Here is a 19,991-nt window from a genome sequence, read left to right on the forward strand (position 1 = left end):
TGAAAATCATTATTTCTCATAGTTTAAAGTTCTCTAGCAATTCCTTTCTTTAATAATGAGTGGTGTGTGCAGATGAGCAAAAAGTGGCCTCCAGTTGGGGCAGCAAGAGCTCCGAGTTGATGCTGATGCCTTTGGCAGTTTCACTCTTTCATTTAGGCATCAGAAAGGACAATATGACAGTTTTCCTGAGAGGAACAGCAATCCAAGTGAGTCAGAGTTGACCATCTATTTTCCTTGTTCAGTTCAGCCTGAGGGTTGGGAGGGCTAGCACACTTAAAAAATAAAAATAGGGCTTTGTGGGTGAGGTTATTTAAAATCAAGATATTTTGAATATTCTCTCTGCATATTAGAGCTCAGATGCACAGTCTGGTGGTGGCAGCCAGGTAGAGCAAATTTGCATGAAGTTGTGCAGTAGTTGATATCACAGCTGAGGCATTTCAAAATCCAATACTGGAGAGAATTAAGTCCTGCCATTTTCTGTATGAATACCTTCATAGCTGCAAAACAGGAAGCTTAAAAAAATCACCTGCTTTCCTCTCATTGCCAGACCTACAAAGAAGTGTCACCACTTTTCTGACTTAAAAAAAATCAGTCACCTCTCTGTCTGGAACTTGATAGCTAGTGCACCAAATAAAACACATTTTCTGACTTACATCTCTGACAGCTCAAATATGGACAATAAAAGTACCCTGGATAGAATTACTGGGAAAGCATGGCTGTTGGATACCAACAGTGCAGCTAATGGAGAGACATTTACTTTCCCTCTCCCAATGCTTGTGACAACCCTTTCAGTGAAAAAAATATTTTCCTAATATCCAATCTAAACTTCCCCTGGAGCAACTTGAAGCCCTTTCATCTCTCCTGTAGCTTGTTACTGGGGGGAAAAGGCCGATTCCCACCTGGCTACACCCTCCTTTCAGGGGGTTGTAGAGAGCAATAAGGTCTCCCTGAGCCTCCTCTTCTCCAGGCTGAACACCCCCAGCTCCCTCAGCTGCTCCTTATCAGACTTATGTTCTAGATGTCTTGATACATGAGGATAGGGGGCTGGTCGTCAGCATAACTCTTCTTGTCTGCATAGCAGGAGTGTCAGCTCAGGGCTTGAACCTTTGCATATTCAGTGCTGATTTCAGGCATGTCAGCTGTTTTAAGAGAAGAGCCATCTTGGACAGAGTTTTCTAGTGGTTGGTTATTCAAGCCAAACTGTGTTTGAGTCCTCCCTCTGCTGTGATTGGTGTCCAGCCCTTTCCAGAGTGATGGGGCTGCAGCCAGGAGCTGAGCAACCAGCAAGCTCTCTGCTGGGGAAGTCAGGTTCCTGGGAGAGAAGCAGGAGGAAACAGAAGCATTGTTGTTGAATGCAACTGGGTGACTTCTGCTAGTGTTGCTCCACTTGTGAATATCTAACTGGGTTAAAAAATGGATGTTCCAAAAAGCTGAGAGTCTTCTAAACTTCCTGTAAGAGAGATTACGTGAAAAGCTGTAACACCTTTGTCATAATTTAAACAGTGTTTGAAGACCTGCTGCTCCTTTCAGGAAAGACTTTTAAGCAGGTTCACTGGAAGTAATTTTTTCTATACCCTCACTTTCCTGACATGAGCTGATTGGAGAGATTATAAGGTTGCTGTTATTTGAAATGATAAGAAGTGGATCATTGTGTCTTGGTGCTCAACCTGTTTTTTTCCCCCTCTTGAAGGTCATGGAGGCGGAACAGACCAAAACGAGAAGCGAGCTGGTTCACAAGGAGACTGCAGCCAAATACAATGCTGCCATGGGAAGGATGAAACAACTGGAGAAGAAGCTGAAAAGAGCCATCAATAAATCAAAGTATGTTTTATGTTTGGAGAGGAGTTTAGTGGTGAAAACTGTTTGGGGGAAATACCTGTCCTACAGGGTTTTTGGACTTGTGAAAGTGTATTGTTCTTTGGGTTCCTCTCTGTGTGTAGCAGCCTCACAGCACAGTTGGTACTGGTATTTGTCCTTGTTGTCCTTCTCAGTGTCTTTTGAAACGCCTAACGCGGCGGATTGGTGAACTGGGATAAGAAACCTTTTCCAAGCAGCATCTTGGTCTTGTTCTAGTGCACTGAACTCCTTGGTGGTATGTGATTTGAGGAACAGGCACATGGGATCCATACAAGTGCTGTCTGCAGAGCTCTGTGTGGATGTTTCACAGACTAGGATTGTTCACAGTTCTTATTTTTAGTTAGGAGAGTAACAAAGCAAGTGACAGAAAGCTGAAAGGTGCAAGACTGCACGGGTGTAAGGTGCTGTACATGAGGCTTGTTTACTTCCTGCTGCTGCCATGGCAAAGCTGTGTGAGAGCTGTTCTTGGGGAAGGAAACACCCTTCAGAAGGTATAGCGAAGCAGCTTGTGTCATTACTAATTGTGTCTGCATTTGTTGTGCGGTTTGGTACTGTTGCAGAGAAGTGAAACAGCTTTTTGCTCAGAACCTGTTTAAAATTTTGGCCCTGTTTACAACCAATTCTTAATCCTCTTTATATTTCACTGTCTTTTTTTTAAATATTGGTATTTCCAGACTGTGGCTTGTCTAAACAATCTGCTTGCTGTATTTAGCTTTTAATCCCCTCCATCTAAAAATGACTTTTTGGTGAAATCAGGCAACTAAAAATTTATTTTGATTGGTGTTTGCTCAATTCAAGAAAGGATTAGCACTTCTCAAGCAAGATTCAAGCATGTTTGCCGAAACAGTGTAGTGGTGTGACTTCCTAGAATGAGCTGCATGCTGTTTGTCTAGCACTGCACAGGGGCTGTGAAATCCATCATCAAATCACTAAACGACAGATCTGGATAAGGGCAATATCTGAGAACAGTTTTGGCTGCTGGGAGTTCCTTCCTTGTAATAAGATTTAAAATAAAGACCATGATTAAGTTGTCAGTGGGGTCCTACATAGCTTTTTATGATGGTGTGGAGCCTGGTTTCCCAGCTGCCTCTTGTGTGACGTGCCTCTGCGTTTTCATTTCTTTGCTGGAGCTACCCTCAGAGGGGTGTGTTGTGTCATTCTCCTCAGGCCAAGCTGGTTTCCACTTCTGTGGAAGGATCCCAGTGTATTCTTTTGTCTCACAGCAGGGCTGATTGCAGCATAAACCATCTAGGTAGGGTGTTTCGGAGATCCTTTAATAAAGGGTGTCCAGAAATGCCACCTCCAACTGATGTGAAAGATGCCTGGTGGCACAAATAGGTGTGGGTGTCTTTGAAGTTATGCTACATAGGGATGTTGGAAAGGTCAGTTGTCTCCCAGCATTGCAATTTTCACATCAAGGAAAATTGCAACTGAGCTGAAAACATCAGTGGTGTCAAGTGGCTACAGAGACTGGGAAATGAGGCTGCTGAATTTGCAGCTGTTTGTATTGTAGGGTGTAACTGGCCTCTAGCTTTTCAGGAAGGATTTAACACCAGCATCCTGCTCTGACCTCCTCCCTGGGTGGTGGGGCAGCACTGGCTGTAACTCTTAGGCCTTTCTGGCCTTTTGTTCATCTTCTCTTTAAACTTGTGGATAGACACACTGAATGAGTTGCTCTCTTTTGGGCAGAAAGTGATTTGCATTTGCTCCTTGCTTCAGTTGGGATTAAGATGCTTAAAGCATTACTATTTTGAAAGCAAGACTGGGACATCCTGGAGGAAAGTAATTTAGATGATTTGCTGGGTAAAGTTGATGAGCAAAGGATTATTGGATAGTTTTGTTTTGGTTTTGCTTTTAATTTAGTTTTTGGGAGCTTACTTGCTTGTGATCTATGAATGTGCATACGGCTGCATGTTCTTAACAGTTACCAGATCTTCTGGCTCAGTGCCTCTGAGCTGTAGGATAATGAACTTGCCTGTGTTAGCTAGTTTTTGGAAGTGACTTTCTGCTCTGGTGACTTGGGCAAAGTGCCTTTCACTCTTCCTGTCGCTGAGTTGAAAAGCACTTTGTCTGTGCAGTGCCCTGGCTCAGCCAGCCGGTGCTGTAGGACACAGTGAGCGGCTCTCCTGCCCTGCTGAATTACAGACCAGCCCTCAGTGGTTACAGGGCCATGGATGTCAGGGAATGAAGGGACCCTGGGACATGGGAGTTCCTCCTCTGCCAGTGTCTTGGTTCCTGTTGGCACCAGGTGCCCAGCTGTGTGTGAGCCGTAAGTGTTCATGTGTGAGCTGCTGCATGTCAGGCTCGTGGTTTCCTTTCTGCTGCTGAGGTGGTGTTTTTCTCACCTGTTGCATGTAAACATTCCTGCTCCTGTGTGCATGGGTGTGTGTTTATGTGTACACACACGTGCATGTGTGCATTGCTTTTTCGCACCATGCAAACACACTTGTGCTTGTCGCTGATAGAGAGGGGACTTTTCCCAAGGCTTGTGGAAGCTGGTGGGAAGTTAGGACTTGAGCTGGTTGTTCCCTCCCAACTGGCACCAGGGTAAGGAAGGTTGAGAATCAGGTCATTTGAGGTGAGTGGGTTTCACTGCTTTCCCTGTGCGTGTTTCCCTGCCACACCATTCTGTCAGTATCTGTGTGCTACCATGGCTTTGGGGTATGGCTGTAGGAGTCCTTTATCTGTTGGACCCAAATTCTCAACTGCAGTGTTTTATTTGGCCTGGCAGGTGCATCTGTGTAGCCTTTGGCAGGGTGATGTTCCACTAAGGGAAGGCAGAGGTGCATTTTGGCTGGATCACTGTCACTGGAAGCATTGAGACTTGGCTGTGTGCTCCTGGTGATGGTGGGAGGGTGCTTAAAAATATCAGAGCTGGAAATAACCTACTCTAATGGAAACACAGCTCAGTTATTTTGTCTGTGACCATGTAGTGAATTAAACCCTTCAAAGAATATAGGATCAGAAAGCCACAGTTGCACTCCTGAATTCTAGTGCACAGTCCAAAATGCAGCTGCAGTAGGGCTCAGAAGAGCCTTGCTGTCAGGGTAGAAACAAAACAGGGGTAGTTCACATTCTATTTCATGTAAAGGCATATCTGTTTGTTTATCTCTCCGCTACTTTCCCAGAGAGCTTCTGAGAAGGGAGGAGGTAATGAGCCCTGCTAAATGACAGGGCTATTTTTTTTTTCCTGCTCAGAGTTGTATCAGATGATACTGGCTTGTGGGCTTCAAAACTTTGAGGGTGGAAAGTGGTTTCTAGGCTTTGTACTGCACCTCTTGTACCCCTGTCCTCTTGCAACCTTTTAAGCAAGTTTAGGAAGTGTCTGGTGGGCCACTGTTGGGAAGTGCTGTGCTCTTGTGTGTGGTGCTCTGACCTCTCTTCACACCCTCTCCTTCACTGAAAAACCCAAGAACTGCCCCTCCATCCCCCACACCTGAACACAGAGAAGGTTCACCTTCTGTAGGAATTTACATGTGCACTGGGCTCAGAAATTAGCTGGGTAGAGAGAGGATGCCTATGCCTGAAGTTGGATGTTACATTTTAATATCTTGCAGAATCTAGGCCTGGAGGAATTATGCTGTCAACTCCAAAAACTGGAATTTTGCAATTTGTATTTAGGTCAAAGGACCCATGAGAAATAGATGCATTAGGGAGTAAGAGAGAGACACTGAGAGCATGTGTAGGTGTTCCATCATCTGGATAGTGGTCTCCTGGGATTGCAGTGATACACAAAATAGCTGTGTTAATGCTACAAAGAGAGCAACTCCCACGCCGGTACATGGCATTCAGTCCCAGTGATTGTAAACAACTGTTCTTTGTTTTTCCACAGACCTTATTTTGAACTCAAGGCGAAGTACTATGTCCAACTAGAGGTACGTATGTAATTCAGATCCATCTGAAACTCTTTACTGCTTACAGTAAATACTGAAATTACATCTAAAGTGCTCTGACAACTATGTTGTGTTTTTATACAAAACCAATTCAAAACCTCTTGAGCAATTTGCTAAGCACATTTTAAAGATAAAAGACTAAGAGAGTCTTTGTTTCCTTGTGTGAAATAAGAGTGTTTGAACTCTGTCAGAACCAAAAGAGTACAGTTTGGCTATCTTTGTTTCTTGTCGTTTAATGTGTCTGGGATTTATTTGTTTGTTGTGGGTTTCATTTTTCTTCCCCCTATGTTTTGTGCTTCAGACAGTTTAACTGTGCTTGGGATGCCCCTTTATGTTCACGGGCTGGATCAATTAACAGAATAAGTAACCTGCTTGTAGTGCTCAAATATCATGCAGATGTGAATTTCTGATTTGGGGTTTGGCATAAGAGGGATTTGGGATTTGGCTGGATAGGCTTCCAGGCCTTTTTGGCATCTCTGCACTGCATTCTGTGTGGTGCAGCGATGTCTGGCCAGTGTTTGGGCACAGCACATGCCTTGCAGGGCACAGTGGCTCTGGGGTGGGCATGGCAGTTCTGTGTGGGATGGTAATCCCTGCTGTTACAGCCAGTCTTGGAGCTGCTAGGGATGGGAGGGCAGAACAGCCCTACAAATTCAAATGGAAGAATCACTCTCCTGCTGCTCGAGTGACTTTTGCTGCATGTGGCCCCCAAAGTGGGGAGCCTGGCTCCTCACAGTTGCAGGGTAGTGACTGGTGCTGTTGTTGTGTGGGATGGGCACAGGGCTTGAGTGGAGCACATTGCCTTGGACTGCTCGCCATGGGTGCAGGAAGGCTTCAGTGGGGTGCTGGGTCAGTTGGACCCTAGCTAGAAAAGGATTCCCATTCCTTGTCAGGGGTGCAAGGTTTTGTGAGCCCTTTCTTGCTTGAGATTTAACAGCATTTTGTAAGCCTCAGAGACTCTGGTGTGCACCTTTTTTTTTGCCAGGTTCCAGGCTTGGGTGTGTTCTCCTCCGCTGCCTTGCCTGCCTGCAGCTGCTGCTGCATCAATTGGAACCCTTGCCTGCCCTGGGCTGGGTGCCAGGCCAATAATCCCTGCTGCCTAGAAGCATCTTTTGAGAAATTCCCTTTTTTCCATGGGCAAAGGCGTACCGTTTGTGGGCCTGTTGCTTCTCCATGGCAGCTGCTCAGTGCTTTCCTGAAGCAAGGTGATTGTGTAAACTGTATGAAAAAGCACAGATTTTTTTTTTTTTTTTTTTTTTTTTTTTTTTTGGTATTAAAAGCAGGCATTGAGAGAACTACAGACACACAAGCAGTGTTTCCCCTTTGGGAAATAGGATGCACAACACTTCTGGCCCTTGCTGTAGGGTGGTGTTTGTGCCTGGGGGCACAGGAACTGCTGTATTACAGCTGTCAGGGTTTGAGGTTTGCTGCTTTCTGCTCTGCAGGTTTAGTGAGCAGAAGTGACAGGTTTGGTGTTCAGCAGAGAGTGAGGCTCAGCCCCCTCAAGGCTGACCCCCAGCCCTGCTGTGCTCTGCAGACCAGGGCTGTAGCAACCCTTAGGGATGGTTCTGGGATAAGCAGTGACATAGCTGAGAGCTGCTTTCCTGTTAAGGAGAGATCTTACATGCTCACATCTTAACAGGGCTTCTGCTCTGTGCTTAGCCAGGGTCTACAACCACACTCCAGAGGCAGTTCGAGCCCCTGGCTCCCATGGTTTGCTTTGCTGTTGTCTCCTTCACAAGTGGCACTGCTTGGGCCAGGGTGTTTCTGAGTTCTGAACTTTCCCATCCCCTAGATACCAGCCCTGGTTTGTGCTTGCCTTTGCACAGCCAAGGCATGTGGGCATGTAACAGGGAACTGTGTGCTGTGCCTTGTTTGTAGTGAAGGTCCATCTAATACCTGTCTGCCTTGTTAGCAACTGAAGAAAACAGTGGATGACCTGCAGGCCAAACTGGCCCTGGCAAAGGGAGAGTATAAGACTGCCTTGAAAAATCTGGAGATGATCTCAGATGAGATTCATGAGAGGAGAAGGTCCACTGCCATGGGTCCCCGAGGATGTGGTGTGGGTGCTGAGGGGAGCAACACCTCTGTGGAAGACCTGTCAGCGAGCAAACCAGAGTCAGACACCGTCTCCAGTGAGTACAGAGCACTTTTGTGCTTGGGAACGTCCCGTGGGCATTGTAAGAAATGCTGACGTTAGGATTGTTCTGTGTATTCTGCAGTTTTGAAATTTGCTGGCTGTTGTGGGACTGTGGCTAAGTTGTGATGCTTCTTGTTATTGCAGGAGTTGATTACATTCTTTAATTGCCAGTTTTCAAGGGAAAGGGTAATGAGTTAAAGTGCATCAGCCATTCCCTTAACATCCCTGTAGTTTTTTGCACTGTGCTGTATGAAAGGAGCAAAATTAACACACTCCCAAGCATGTGTCTAATTTTACACCAGTGGTGCTGCTGGCAGTGACTCACCTGGGGTGGTTGCAGGTTCTGGCAGACCATTCTGCCAATCTGGGCACAGACCTTCTGGATCAAGTGCTTGTCTTCCAGTGCTGGGCCTGTGGTAGAGGGAGCTAAAGTTGTGGCTACAGTAGTACAGAAAGGCGTGATGCTCACAGGGAAGTGTGTAAGGATAAGCTCCTTTGTGCTGCAGAGTCTTTTGCCAAGGTGTGATTTCAGCAGAGCATGTGTGCTGTGAAAAAGCAGCAATATGCTGCTGCAGTGTGCTGAGAAGCTCTGTAGGAAAAATGTGTGACAGCAACAACCTCCAAGGAAGCTCCAAACAAGCAAGCTAAACTCTGCTTTCTGGTGGCACATGAGGACCTTGTGTTGCAAAGTCTGTGTATGGTGAGTTTGCATTTGTCCTGGCTCTGGGTGAAAGTAGATAAGATGGACATTACACGTAGCCTACTTTTGCCTCCTTCCTGGACACTCTTCCCCCTTCTTGATGCAGAAAGTCTTCTTTTGCTGCCCAGTCCCACAAATTCCAGTTTAATTTGTATTTCAGCTATGTTTCTGCAGGGAAGAGTCTAGGTCAGGATTGCAGGAGTTCATGATTGCACAATCCTGGTGCCCAAAGGCAGAAGATGCAATTTCCCCATAAACACCAGTGTGTACTGGCACTGAGGCTGTGTAGGTCCATGGTACAGCCTTCTGTGAGCTGTGGGAGCTGGGAGGCAGCCCTGGGCTGGCCTCCACCCTCTGCAATGGCAGGAGTTTCTGCACATTGTGTTGGAGCTCTCACTCAGTACTGTGCAGCTGGGACCTGAGTTGCAACAGCAAGGGAATGCTGTGTCTGGACAGCTGATGCAGCCAAGTTTCAGTATGGCTGCTTATCTTCTGCCACCCTTAATTCCTGAGGTGGACCTTTTGTAACCTAGGCAGAAATTGCCTCTTTGAGATACCTGCAAGTTCCCCATCTCATGCAGAAGGCCTCCTGAAAGCCTTAGGTATAACGGAGTTTTAGGGAATTTTGCGCTGAAGGAGTTCAGAGACTTGGATATGGAGGCAGAAAGAGCCAAGAAAGCTAATGTTAATTAGTATTAGTTGCTGGCTCCCCTGGCTGCTGCTGAGGCTGCAGGCAAGGACCAGCAGTGTGGGCTCATCCCTCTCTTTGAATTGCACAGGCTGGCAAGAGTGGAAGGACATCAGCTTGTGTCTGGTGCCAACACAGAAGTGGGTTATGAAAGGGCAGGACTAGCAGCCTGGATTAAATAATGAAATAGCCTGGATTAAGTTATCATTGTAATGTGGGGGAAGGTTTCCACCAAGGTCTTTTTATATCTTGATTTCTGTCTGCCGGAGTTGGATAAAATACCTCGTCATCAGCAGGAGTTTTACTGCTCACCATATATTGATGAAACGCAGCAAGTGAGAAGAAAGGCCCCTCTCCAGTCTCTAGATTTGACTTCATTAAAAACAAAACAAGAAAACCCAAACCATAAGAAAAGCTGTCTCTGAGTATGAAGTGCCCTGGAGAGGACTCAGGAAGGTGGATAGTGTTGTTATCCATTTTATGTTTGAAGCTTTTTGGGCCAATTTTGCAATGTGTAAGTGCAGTTCTGCAATCTGCAAGTCCATCAGAAAGAGGCTGAACATCTCTGCCATAAAAATGGCAACCTCTGTTGGCACCTTTGTGTCCAAGTGGTGCCTGCAAGCCCCAGGCTGCCAAGGTGGCAGGAGAACTTCTTTGAAGCTTTTCCTTTGAGCCATTTTGTTAACGCTGCTGCTTTGCCCCTGCTGCTCTTCCAAGGTGATTCTGAGCCTTGCTAACAATGGCAGGAATCACAAGGAGGAGGAATTGAAGATAACCTCAGGTCACTGTGGATGTCTTGCTGTGTCTGGGACTTCTTCAGGCCAGTGTGATTCCAGCACACCCTTGTGTGGTATAGAGGCTGATGTGTATAGAGAAGCTTCTGATCCCAGTGTGACTTCTTGTGTGCAGAATTCTTTGGTCCCCATCCTGCAGTGAGCCTCTGAAGTGTGTTGAATTTCAGCAAAATCTACACCCTTGTGTTGCACAAAATGGAGCCTTCTTTAGTGGCTTTTTCCTCTGGTTGTTCATAATTACCCTGCAGCTTAATCCAGACAGTTTAGAGCAGGTTTGCTTTATTTAGAATTCAGATCTGAGCAAACACAAGCAGGGAAAATAATTTTTTTTTTTTGTAACTTGGTGTTGTTTGGTGATCCTCATTCAAAAAGAAATCTTGGGACCTGTGTCTTTCTAACTAGCATCTTAAAATAACCAGGAGGCTGCACAGGGATCAAAATAGTGCTAGGGGAGGCAGACACAGGGAATTAGGCTGTAACCTAAGTTGTCTACTGAAGACCACAAATGAACAAGGCCAGCAGGGCCAGTAAAAATCCAAGAGCTTCTTGGCATGAGGAGCAGTAGCTACTGCAGAGCTGGCCTTGCAGGGCCTGGCTGGCAGGTGTGCTGTTGCCCAGAGCAGAACCAGGCTAAGGCTTTGCACAGGGGGCAGAAAAACAGAGGGGGCAGCCCATGGGTCAGCAGTTGTGTCCGTGTATGGAAGATGCAAACCTGAAAAACTGCCTTTGCCTGGGAAGGTGCAGGAGGGGAGGCTGAATTACTAACTGGAATATTCTTTGAACATTGCAGTGGCTTCAGAAGTATTTGAGGATGATAACGGCAGCAGCTTTGTGTCTGAAGAAGACTCAGAAACTCAGTCAGTGTCGAGCTTCAGCTCTGGTCCTACAAGTCCCTGTGAGGTGCCCACTCAGTGTCCTCCAGTGACACGACCTGGAAGCCTGGATCTGCCCAGCCCTGTCTCCCTCTCTGAGTTTGGGATGATCTTCCCTGTCCTGGGCCCCCGGAGCGAATGCAGTGGGGCCTCCTCCCCTGAGTGTGAAGATGAAAGAGGTATGCACAGCTGGATACACCCTGGGCCAGTGTTCTTCAGCTTCATAAAGGGAGCAGGAAAACCTTCCCAGCTCCCCTAGGCATATGCCAGGGAATGCTCAGAGCTGCTGGGTGCTTCTTTGGGGAATGCAATTGTGGAAGGCCCTGTATCTCAAAGTCAACAGCGATGTCTGTAATGTATTCATTACTGTTCTCCTGGCTGGGAACATTCCCCAGTTCTGTCTTAGTGCAGGGGTTTGAGATTTCTCACTAAATAAGTGATCAGGGGGATTCTCATGCTACATTTATTTGGAGGAAAATCTGAGTTTATTTATGTAAATTACTGTCCCGCTTTTTGAAAATCTTGCTCTCCAGGGGGAAAAAAACCAAACTAAAATCCCCACAAAAAATAACATGCCAGAAGGAGCTTCATGCAGGCTCTGCCAGCCCTGGCTGACTAATTCAGACTAGAGGATTATCACTGCCCTTGTCTGCTCCATTTTAAGGCTGTTCTCACTAATTTGCTGATGCAGTGCCCAAGATGAGCATGGCTTGGAAGGCCAACTTAGTTTTGCTAAAGCATCTTGCTCCTGCTTCTGTAATTTCTGTGTGCTTTGGCAAAGGAGGCTGCAGAGGCACCTGCTTGAAGTTTAACTTGCAGAATGAAATCTGGGTTTTAACATTCAGTTTAATCCTTTCTTTGCAGGGGATAGGGCAGAAGGTGCTGAGAACAAGACAAGCGACAGAGTGAACAAGAATAGGAGCAGCACCAGGAGCAGCTCCACTGAAGGGCTGGCTCTGGATAACCGAATGAAGCAGCTCTCCCTTCAGTGCATGAAAATCAAAGAGGGAATATGCGCGGGCAGGAAAGCTGCCCAGATTGGCTGAGGCCTTCTCGTGCCCCGTCCTGAATAATGGAAGTCTAAATATTTATACATGAACTTCTAAGTGTTTGAAGAACGTTGTGCCAATAATATATGCCAAATCTTAAGCGTTTACTCTGAGAATTTAAAAATGCACTAAGAAGTTTAACTGATGTGGAGGGCTGAAGTTTTTATTCAGTAAATCCTTTGTAGGCCGGACGAGTTATCAAATGTTTAAGCTGTGCTCATATTTCACAGACTTTGTAAATTGTTTTGTAGCAGCCTGGCTGAAGCAATAACTAGTAATGTTCCCATGTAAATTCATGCCAGCCGGGCATTGAAATTCAAGCCAGACTTTTGCAGAGAGTGGTTTGGCTTCGGTTTTGTAGAATGAAATCTTTGGATACAACCAATCTCTTGAGTACAGGTGGCATAACCTTTAAACATCTGTATTGGTCTGTATTATGCTGAAACTGTAGAAATATTTTGTATGCAGGAAAGCTGTTGCATGTGTGGGGTCTGAAAGCCTTCACTCTTCCCTTGGTGCTCACAGAAAGGATAAAATTAGTCATGTCTCTAAAAGCCTATAAAACAGATGGATGACAGGAAGGGAATGTTAACGCCCAGCAGTGGGAGGCCCTTTCTAGACACCTTCCTGAGTCTGGCTTGGACTCTGCAGGTGATTCCAGTGACCAAAAAAGAGTTGATTGGCCCCTTGCCCTTCTGCTTCCCTGAGAAGTGAAGAATTATTTTTCAGCACTTTAAGTGTTTTTTGTTTTTTTTTCCTCAAAAATGGGAATCATAGATGTTTTCAGGATGATTATGATAAGGGGTTTTCCCTTGAAATATGCATGAAGAAAAGGAATTGCCAGTGTAGATTGACAGTGTGTTCTTAAGCTTCTCTGTAGGTTGTACTGTGTGGGGGTTTATAACTGTCAAAGGGACTTGGGATTTTAGTATGCCCTGGACAAAGCATTCAATAAAACTAGAAAGGGCAGAGGGCATGTTTTGCCAGCAGCTGTTAGGCAGTAGTAGTGTCTGATAATTATGCTAATAAGTGGTAGTAAAAATCCTAGGACTCTTCAGTTTTGGTGACTAAGCATTTCTGAAAGCACCATTTTCTCTAAAATGTCAGTTTATATTGTTAATTTGATGGGAATCTTAGTATTGCCCACAGTATTTTCTATTCTGTTTTTGCAGTCCTGTTGTATTTCATCCCTGCTACAGCTTGTGTATCTATTCTCAAAGTTAATGTAAAATTCTTCACACTACAGTAAACATTTTTGTTTTCCACATTTTGAGTCTGTGCAAGTGAAGTTTATCTCAAGTGCTAGGAACCAACCTTCTCCCACAGCAAGTTTAGCCTTCAAATATCCACTTCCAGGTGAAGACTGCAGGCTGAGGTTGCACTGGTGTTAGAATCCATTGCGATACATGAGCAACTGGTGCCTCTTTCCAGCTTGCCAAATCCCTGCATGCATGGCTCACTTTTTATTCTGAACTGTGCCATAAGACCAGAGCTTCAGTCAGGCTCTCCAAAACCTCCTTAGTGTGCAGGAGGAGGGAGGTATTCTGTTACATAATGCTGCTCTGTACCTAATGCTGCTGAAATTTGCTGTAAAGCCGTGCAGAATTGGAGGCAAAGAATCTTGTTTTCATAGAAAAATAGATTCATCACATTATAGCTGTTAAGCTGTAACTGTGTTAGACATTTATATATTTGCATCTTCTGAAGACTTTAAGGCTGAAACCTTTCACTGCCAGCAGTTCCCAGGCCCAGAAAATGCTTAGGAAAGAAATCTGTGGTTCCAACTTCTGATGTGACCATTACCTGGGAAGAAGTTGGGATAGACAGTATTAAATATGAAAAGCAGTACAGGAGTGCCACGTTGTATTAAGTGTTTTTACTTACACTTTCATAGCTGAGCTATTGTCTGTGCTGCATTTCGTTAGAAAAACTGGCAGAGGTCTTTGTGATTGAATCTCATTTTTGCGGACCTCCCAGTCAACACTTGTTATATTTTCTTGGGTTCTTTGAATGGTTGTTTTGGTGGTGATTTTTTTTCCCCTTTTATTTTTTTAACCTCTCTTGTTATCAAATTTCTTCTCATCTTGCCAGTTTCAACTGGACACCCAAACTTCCCTCACTTGGGTGCAATGAATTAATTTTGTGTGTGTGTGTGTGTGTGGCCTTGGCTATGTCCTGGTTGGGTTCAGCTCCCAGCTGGGTAAACCACTGATTTGGAAGTTTGAAAGGGTGTGGAACCCACTCTGCCCTTCCTTTTCTACCACCCTGCTGCAAGAGTTGCTGAAAGATCACAGTGCAGCATTCCTCCTTTGGTGAGCCCCGGACTTGGCAGGTAAAACACCCTTCAAATGTGTAAGCAAACAGGCAGAACTGTGTGTCTAATAAATTAATGGAAAACTCATTTTATTTTAAACTTCATAAAAGCCATAATTATAAATATGACAGACTTAAATGAACACACATTGCTATGTAGTACAAGCAAATGAACAAGCTTTCTCCAGTTACTTTTTACTTAAGCTCTTCATGGATTCTGAAGTGTAACTTGATGGTAGCTGCCTTCATGGGTATAAAAATAAGCCTCTGGTGTATCAAAGTATACATGATTGCTTCATCTGCCCTGATGTGAGAATGTATAAAGCAAATATTAACCTAGGAGTTCTACTTCTCTTTGGTATTATCAAACAATTTCAGTGTCCTTTTAGATGAAGCGATGAAAACCTCTACTGTATGTACACAAACTTAGTTCTAAATAGGTGGCTGTTCAAAGGCTGCAGAGATTGTGTGGTTAAATGCATAATTATTGTACAAAAGAGTTACATGAAGCTTGCAGCAGGAGACTAGGACTGAACTCAGACTCACGGTCTGGGGCAGTTGGGATAGAAGCTGTTGATAGCATTCATCCATGGTACTATGTCTCACTGCATCTTTGAGAACTGAGAGATTGGATCAACCAAGGGCTAACCTCTGTCTTCCTAACAGAACAAACTATGTTCTCTGTCATATGGCTCAAAAAATGCTAAACAGTACAGGGGAAAGAAAAGCTTAACTTAGTTGTCTAAGTCTGTGTTAAAATTTAAGGATCAGTTCACTTTGCAATTGTTTTTCCAGACTTACTTGTGGAAAATATATAAAAGTATATATTTGACAGAAAATACTAAAGCAAATCCTAAATGCTTACATCAATGTTTTTTCTTAAGAAAAAAAGGGCAAGAAAATTTTGTTGTAAAATAAATTTGCCATAACCAGAATCCCTAGGCTGCAATTCATATGGATATTTAGTAGTACCTCTTAAATACTTCACCTGAGTGTTCTGTCCTATATCTGAAGGGAAATGCACAGTGATGGCATTCTAGCAGCCTATGCAGATGCAATATTTGAATAGAATTTGCTTTATATATATATATATATATATAAGATTGACAGTAAACTTAAGTCCTGTGCACTAATGGGGGTGAGCCCAATCCACTGACTGTTCTGAAGGTGTAAGAAATATTGGCATATCCTGGTGGGGACAGGATCCTTTGGCCTTAATGTCTTTGCCTGGCATTAGGAAAGTGAGTACATTTTTTACTTTTCAGTTCAGTTCACTTTAAGTTCAGCACAGTACGGAAGCTGAGCCTTCTGCTTATTTCATGCAGCATAAGCTTTGGCACTAACTTGTGCTCAGGGGGAAAGAGAAAGAAAAACTCCTTCCTGTCGAGTAGAAACCAACTACTGAAGAACAACAGATTTTCCTGTAGGCAAGTCTACCAGCTTGATCTCAAACAGCAGAGAATGTGCAAGAAATTGGTGCTGAAAACTGGCACTTCTGGCATCTGCCTTTTGTACTGCCAAAAAGATACTCAGTTCATACTTCCTGACTACCTCAAACTTTAGAGGTGATAAGACACATGGAGCACTCCACTGCTACTCTGGTTTAGCCTCAGCTAAAAACTTAACAGAAATCTGTAGGGAAAATGGGAGCTGAATGAAATGTTCATATTTTAGGGATGAAGCAGTCCTTGGCACATACTCCAAAAGCCAAGCATAACCACAGAGAACCTAATCTGGTTTCTTCTCAGCTTGCACCCATGCTGTTTCTTCTGTTGATTTATTGCACTAAACATCAAAAACTTGCCTGCAAAAGAAGGTAAGTCACTCTGTGACAAACTTGTCACAAATTCCCTAGCTCAGATAGTCTCAGAGAACTGCAGTCAGCAAGGCATGTGCTTTCCAAGGCAGGAACTATCCCTGCCCTTTCAGTGCCAGACACTTGTTTAGCAGCTGTCTGATGAAGGAAACAGAATAAAAGGTACTACTTTCTGGAGAGGACTAATAGCAGATTTTTGTAGGAATAATTTTAGCCCACAGCAATTTCTGGTGCTACTGTAGAATGTGTGTTCAGTTTCCCAATGGCCAAGTGACACCTGTAATCTAAAGCAAGATTCAAATGCTACCTTTTTGCTTGGAAAACTGCCAAACCAGTGTGAATGGCAGCAAAATTCCCATGGCTGTTTTAAAAATACCCTCTCCCCCAACTGTGAAATATTGTATATTTTGTAAAAATGACAAAATTTAATCTATTTCAGGATCTGTGAGGCAGTTGGTATTAAATAAAAACTTCTCATCTTGAATCCTTTTCAGATACAATTTATACAGATCTAGAGGAAGAACACATGTGGGGGGGGTCTTCTAAAAAAATAACTTGTTCTGCATTAATCCCACCTCCACTACTTGCTTCTATTGATGACACTGGCCCTGTGCTCAATTCCTTCACTGGTTTCAATTTAAAAGGAAAAAAGTATTTTTTCAAAGATGTCTTGCATAATGGAATCAGCAAGTGCATTCCTTAAAGCTGTGGTGTATTGGGAGAGAGGTTTAAATGATCCTTCCCTACATGACGCATACTTACAAAAGTGATGAAAATAAAACATTTCTTTGCTGAGTTGCTGATGATGGGCAGTTCCCCATCTCCCTGCACCAGCAACTGAGACTACCCTCTCTCTGTAGATACAGTGAATCTTACAGGGGATCTTCAGATGAAAACCTTCCACAACTGCTCATGGAAAGCTGTGCTGCACTGCCTGATCACTACTGCTGGATAACCTCCTGTCCTTCCTGCTCCTCAGGATCAACCTAGGTCTGGCAGATGGCAGGAAGAAAGCCACAGAACCTCATTCTGTATTATGTACTAAAGTCATACAGATATGAAGTAACAGCTCTCAAGGTACACATAACATGAGCAAAGCACTTGCTTTGCTTTTAGAAATAGCTAAAGCTGGAACCTTCCTTTTCCTTTACTCCTATATACATATTCCAGATAAAATGACACATGGAATACTATTGGCTCAGCAGTAGTACATTTACATTTAGATGTGAGAACCAGTTCAGTGCTGAAACATTATAGATAGCAGCACAAGTATGTAATAAAAGCTATTTGGTCCTGAGACTGAATAAGCAGAATACACAAGAATATTTTTTTCTTACATGTTTACTTTTAAGAATTTCAATGCTAGTTTTTCTTGTAACTCACTAGACTTTGATTCAAAGTGTGGAAAAACTGCAATAAATTGAGTTCTGCTGGTTCATTTGAATATATGCATTTTAGCCTATTCCCAAGCCTGTTGAACAGTGCTCACTCCTGGACCACAGCAGCAAACCCACAGCTAACTCCCTGCCACAATAAACTGGCAATCTGTGATTCCATGCATTTTGCTATAACTCAGGATGTAATTTTCTTTTGTGCATGTGTAGTAAAGGTTCACCTGTTCTCAGGCTGTTGGACAGATCAAAACCATCCCCTTGAACAGCACTGCACAGTTCTGTCTCCTCACTGCAGCTGTGACACCTTAAGAGGAGTAGTACTGTTAAAATCTAAGAAAAAAGGCCCCTCTTGTTGAGGCAAGAATGTCGTGGGGATAATGTTGTAAACTCCAGCAAATGTGTTCTCCACCTCCAAGTAGCAAAATCCACACCTATGATAAAGAAAACTACCTGTTAGAAATGGGATCTAAAGTATGTTTCAAACCTCTATACAGACTTCATTAAATATTACCTGTAGTCACCACTGCTTTTTTTCTGAAAGCTATAGGAACCAGGATCTCCCACTGTTGAGACAGTGACAAGTTCAAAACCAACGCTGTATTGCCTGCAAGTGACATGACAAACTTGCTTTAGATACTTGGGTCATCAGGATTATCATGAAGAGGGCTAGTTATTAAAAACTATACAATATAACTGAAAGACAGCTAGAAGTTTTGCCACATTTGTGACAAAAATGTTAAGTTAAATTTACCATGACATGAATGTAGTATTTGGAGGAAGAGAGAACTCAGTTCAGGTTTAGAACTAGACTGTAAGGGAAATGCCTGCTAGAAGCCTGCCTGTACACTCAAGCAGAATTCAAGTAGTTAAGCTTGTGACACACTCCTGTGCCACATGGCAGAGATCCTGGGGGAGGGTGATCAGATTGCCATTGGAGGACTCGGTGTCAGTGCCCTCAGCAGAATTTCTCATGTTGCAATACAACTTGGGATACTTCATCTGCTCCTGTTAATGCATATGACAGGCACCACTGCCCCTGTTCTTCAAACTACCCAAATATGATGTGCAAGTGCAGGAAAAAATGCAAACAAAGAACTGCTCAATTCACGGAACCATGCAGCCACACCTCTGCCTTCATCTTCATTTCATGAGAGGAGTTTCCTCAAAGAGGGGAGGGAGAGATAGAAAAGTTCTGCCATTTTGTAGGGCCCACTGTACAGCTCTGCAAAGGATAAACAGTTGACTGCAGGTCAGGAGATTCAGAAGGACTGAATACTGGTATTTTGAGGTAATCATTAATTGTGCCAAAGGAATTTGGCCTGCATAAGTCTATTTTATGGGACATTGACATCCAGCACTTCTCCTGGCCTGCTAGTAGCAGAGTAAATGCACTTTCAGAGGTGTTTGAGAGCTGTAAGGGTTTAGTATCTTGCATGTTAGCTCTACTACAAAAAAAAAAAAAAGGAATTATGATCATAATTAGTTTTAAGAAAAAATCCTTTACACCTTCTTCCCTAGCTCTGCTCAGACCCCAAAACTTAAAAGAAACTAAGGCTGCTGCTTTCCTTATAGGTCAAGGATTTCCCTCAGTAGTTAATGTGTAGATTTAAAACACTATTGATGGTAAAGATAGAAACAAATAGTAGTAAATCTGAGTCAACTCCCACACTTTGTCTTCTGGATTTTCCATGAGCTTCCCACCCTCCCCAAGGGGATACTGACAAAGCTTTCACTTTGGTATGCAATGCCTTCACTGTATTGAAGCATAATTACTTTCTACAAACCTTGGCCCCCGTAGTTCAATTAGCAATGGTCCATTCTTGTCTAGCTGGAATTGATAAATGGGGTTATTTTTGTAGGTGTCTCTGAAGTTTCCACATCCTCCAGCACTGTGACCTTTCCACTGTCCATTAACCTGAAAGAAGTCAAAAGTACAGAAAACAGATCCTGAGGATTTCTATTGCTTATATACACACACAAACAAGACTAGAGGGTCCTCTCACTTTAGATATTACTGACTATCCTAATTTTTAAAGTGAAGTGAAAGATGGTGTTAAGCATTCACAAAGTCTTGTGCAGTTCCCCCTCTCCCTTGATCAAAGCCTTACATCCCTGATACATGTACCGTATTTTTCCAGCTTACATTAGACAAGCACTGAGTGACTGTTTCTGACTGTGACAAACTGCAGCTAACAGAAGACCCACATTCCTATCTATCCCATGCCTACTAGACTACACAGTTTATCTTTTTTGTCCTCAGACACTCCTCTGTTGGGTTAAATGAGAAACAGCAGCAATACAGGCAGTACAACACGAATAGTGTGGTAACCTTTGCTTTTAAAGATCTCTGCCTCCACCCCTGTCCATCACCTCTATTGACTCTGTGAACCAGCACTGCAATGACAAGATAACCGTAAGGACAAATTCTGCAAGGATAAAGACACTCAAGAGGAAAAATGCTGCTCAGACTTTGAG

The 19,991-nt window shown here is 43.8% G+C and overlaps 2 protein-coding genes across 6 annotated transcripts in view; one reads left to right on the top strand and one right to left on the bottom strand.

Annotated features, from left to right (window-relative positions):
- The window catches only part of SH3BP5 (SH3 domain binding protein 5), a 51,205-nt gene extending 37,945 nt beyond the window's left edge, over positions 1 to 13,260 (top strand). The window contains exons 5-9 of the mRNA XM_053959194.1: positions 1,691 to 1,821; positions 5,690 to 5,732; positions 7,666 to 7,885; positions 10,863 to 11,123; positions 11,809 to 13,260. Of these exons, the coding sequence (XP_053815169.1) occupies positions 1,691 to 1,821; positions 5,690 to 5,732; positions 7,666 to 7,885; positions 10,863 to 11,123; positions 11,809 to 11,990 (837 nt within the window). The 3' untranslated portion in view covers positions 11,991 to 13,260. The remainder of the gene's footprint in view (positions 1 to 1,690; positions 1,822 to 5,689; positions 5,733 to 7,665; positions 7,886 to 10,862; positions 11,124 to 11,808) is intronic.
- A 1,119-nt stretch (positions 13,261 to 14,379) lies between these two features.
- The window catches only part of CAPN7 (calpain 7), a 32,055-nt gene continuing 26,443 nt past the window's right edge, over positions 14,380 to 19,991 (bottom strand). For 4 of the 5 annotated variants that reach the window (XM_053957955.1, XM_053954737.1, XM_053955529.1 and 1 more), the window contains 3 exons: positions 19,301 to 19,431; positions 18,028 to 18,120; positions 14,380 to 17,947 (listed from right to left, as the gene is read on the bottom strand). In XM_053957955.1, the coding sequence (XP_053813930.1) occupies positions 17,803 to 17,947; positions 18,028 to 18,120; positions 19,301 to 19,431 (369 nt within the window). In that variant the 3' untranslated portion in view covers positions 14,380 to 17,802. The other variant, XM_053956311.1, reaches the window with a different exon arrangement.

Source organism: Vidua chalybeata, chromosome 1 (assembly GCF_026979565.1).
Source record: "Vidua chalybeata isolate OUT-0048 chromosome 1, bVidCha1 merged haplotype, whole genome shotgun sequence".
Classification (NCBI taxonomy): Eukaryota; Metazoa; Chordata; class Aves; order Passeriformes; family Viduidae; genus Vidua; species Vidua chalybeata.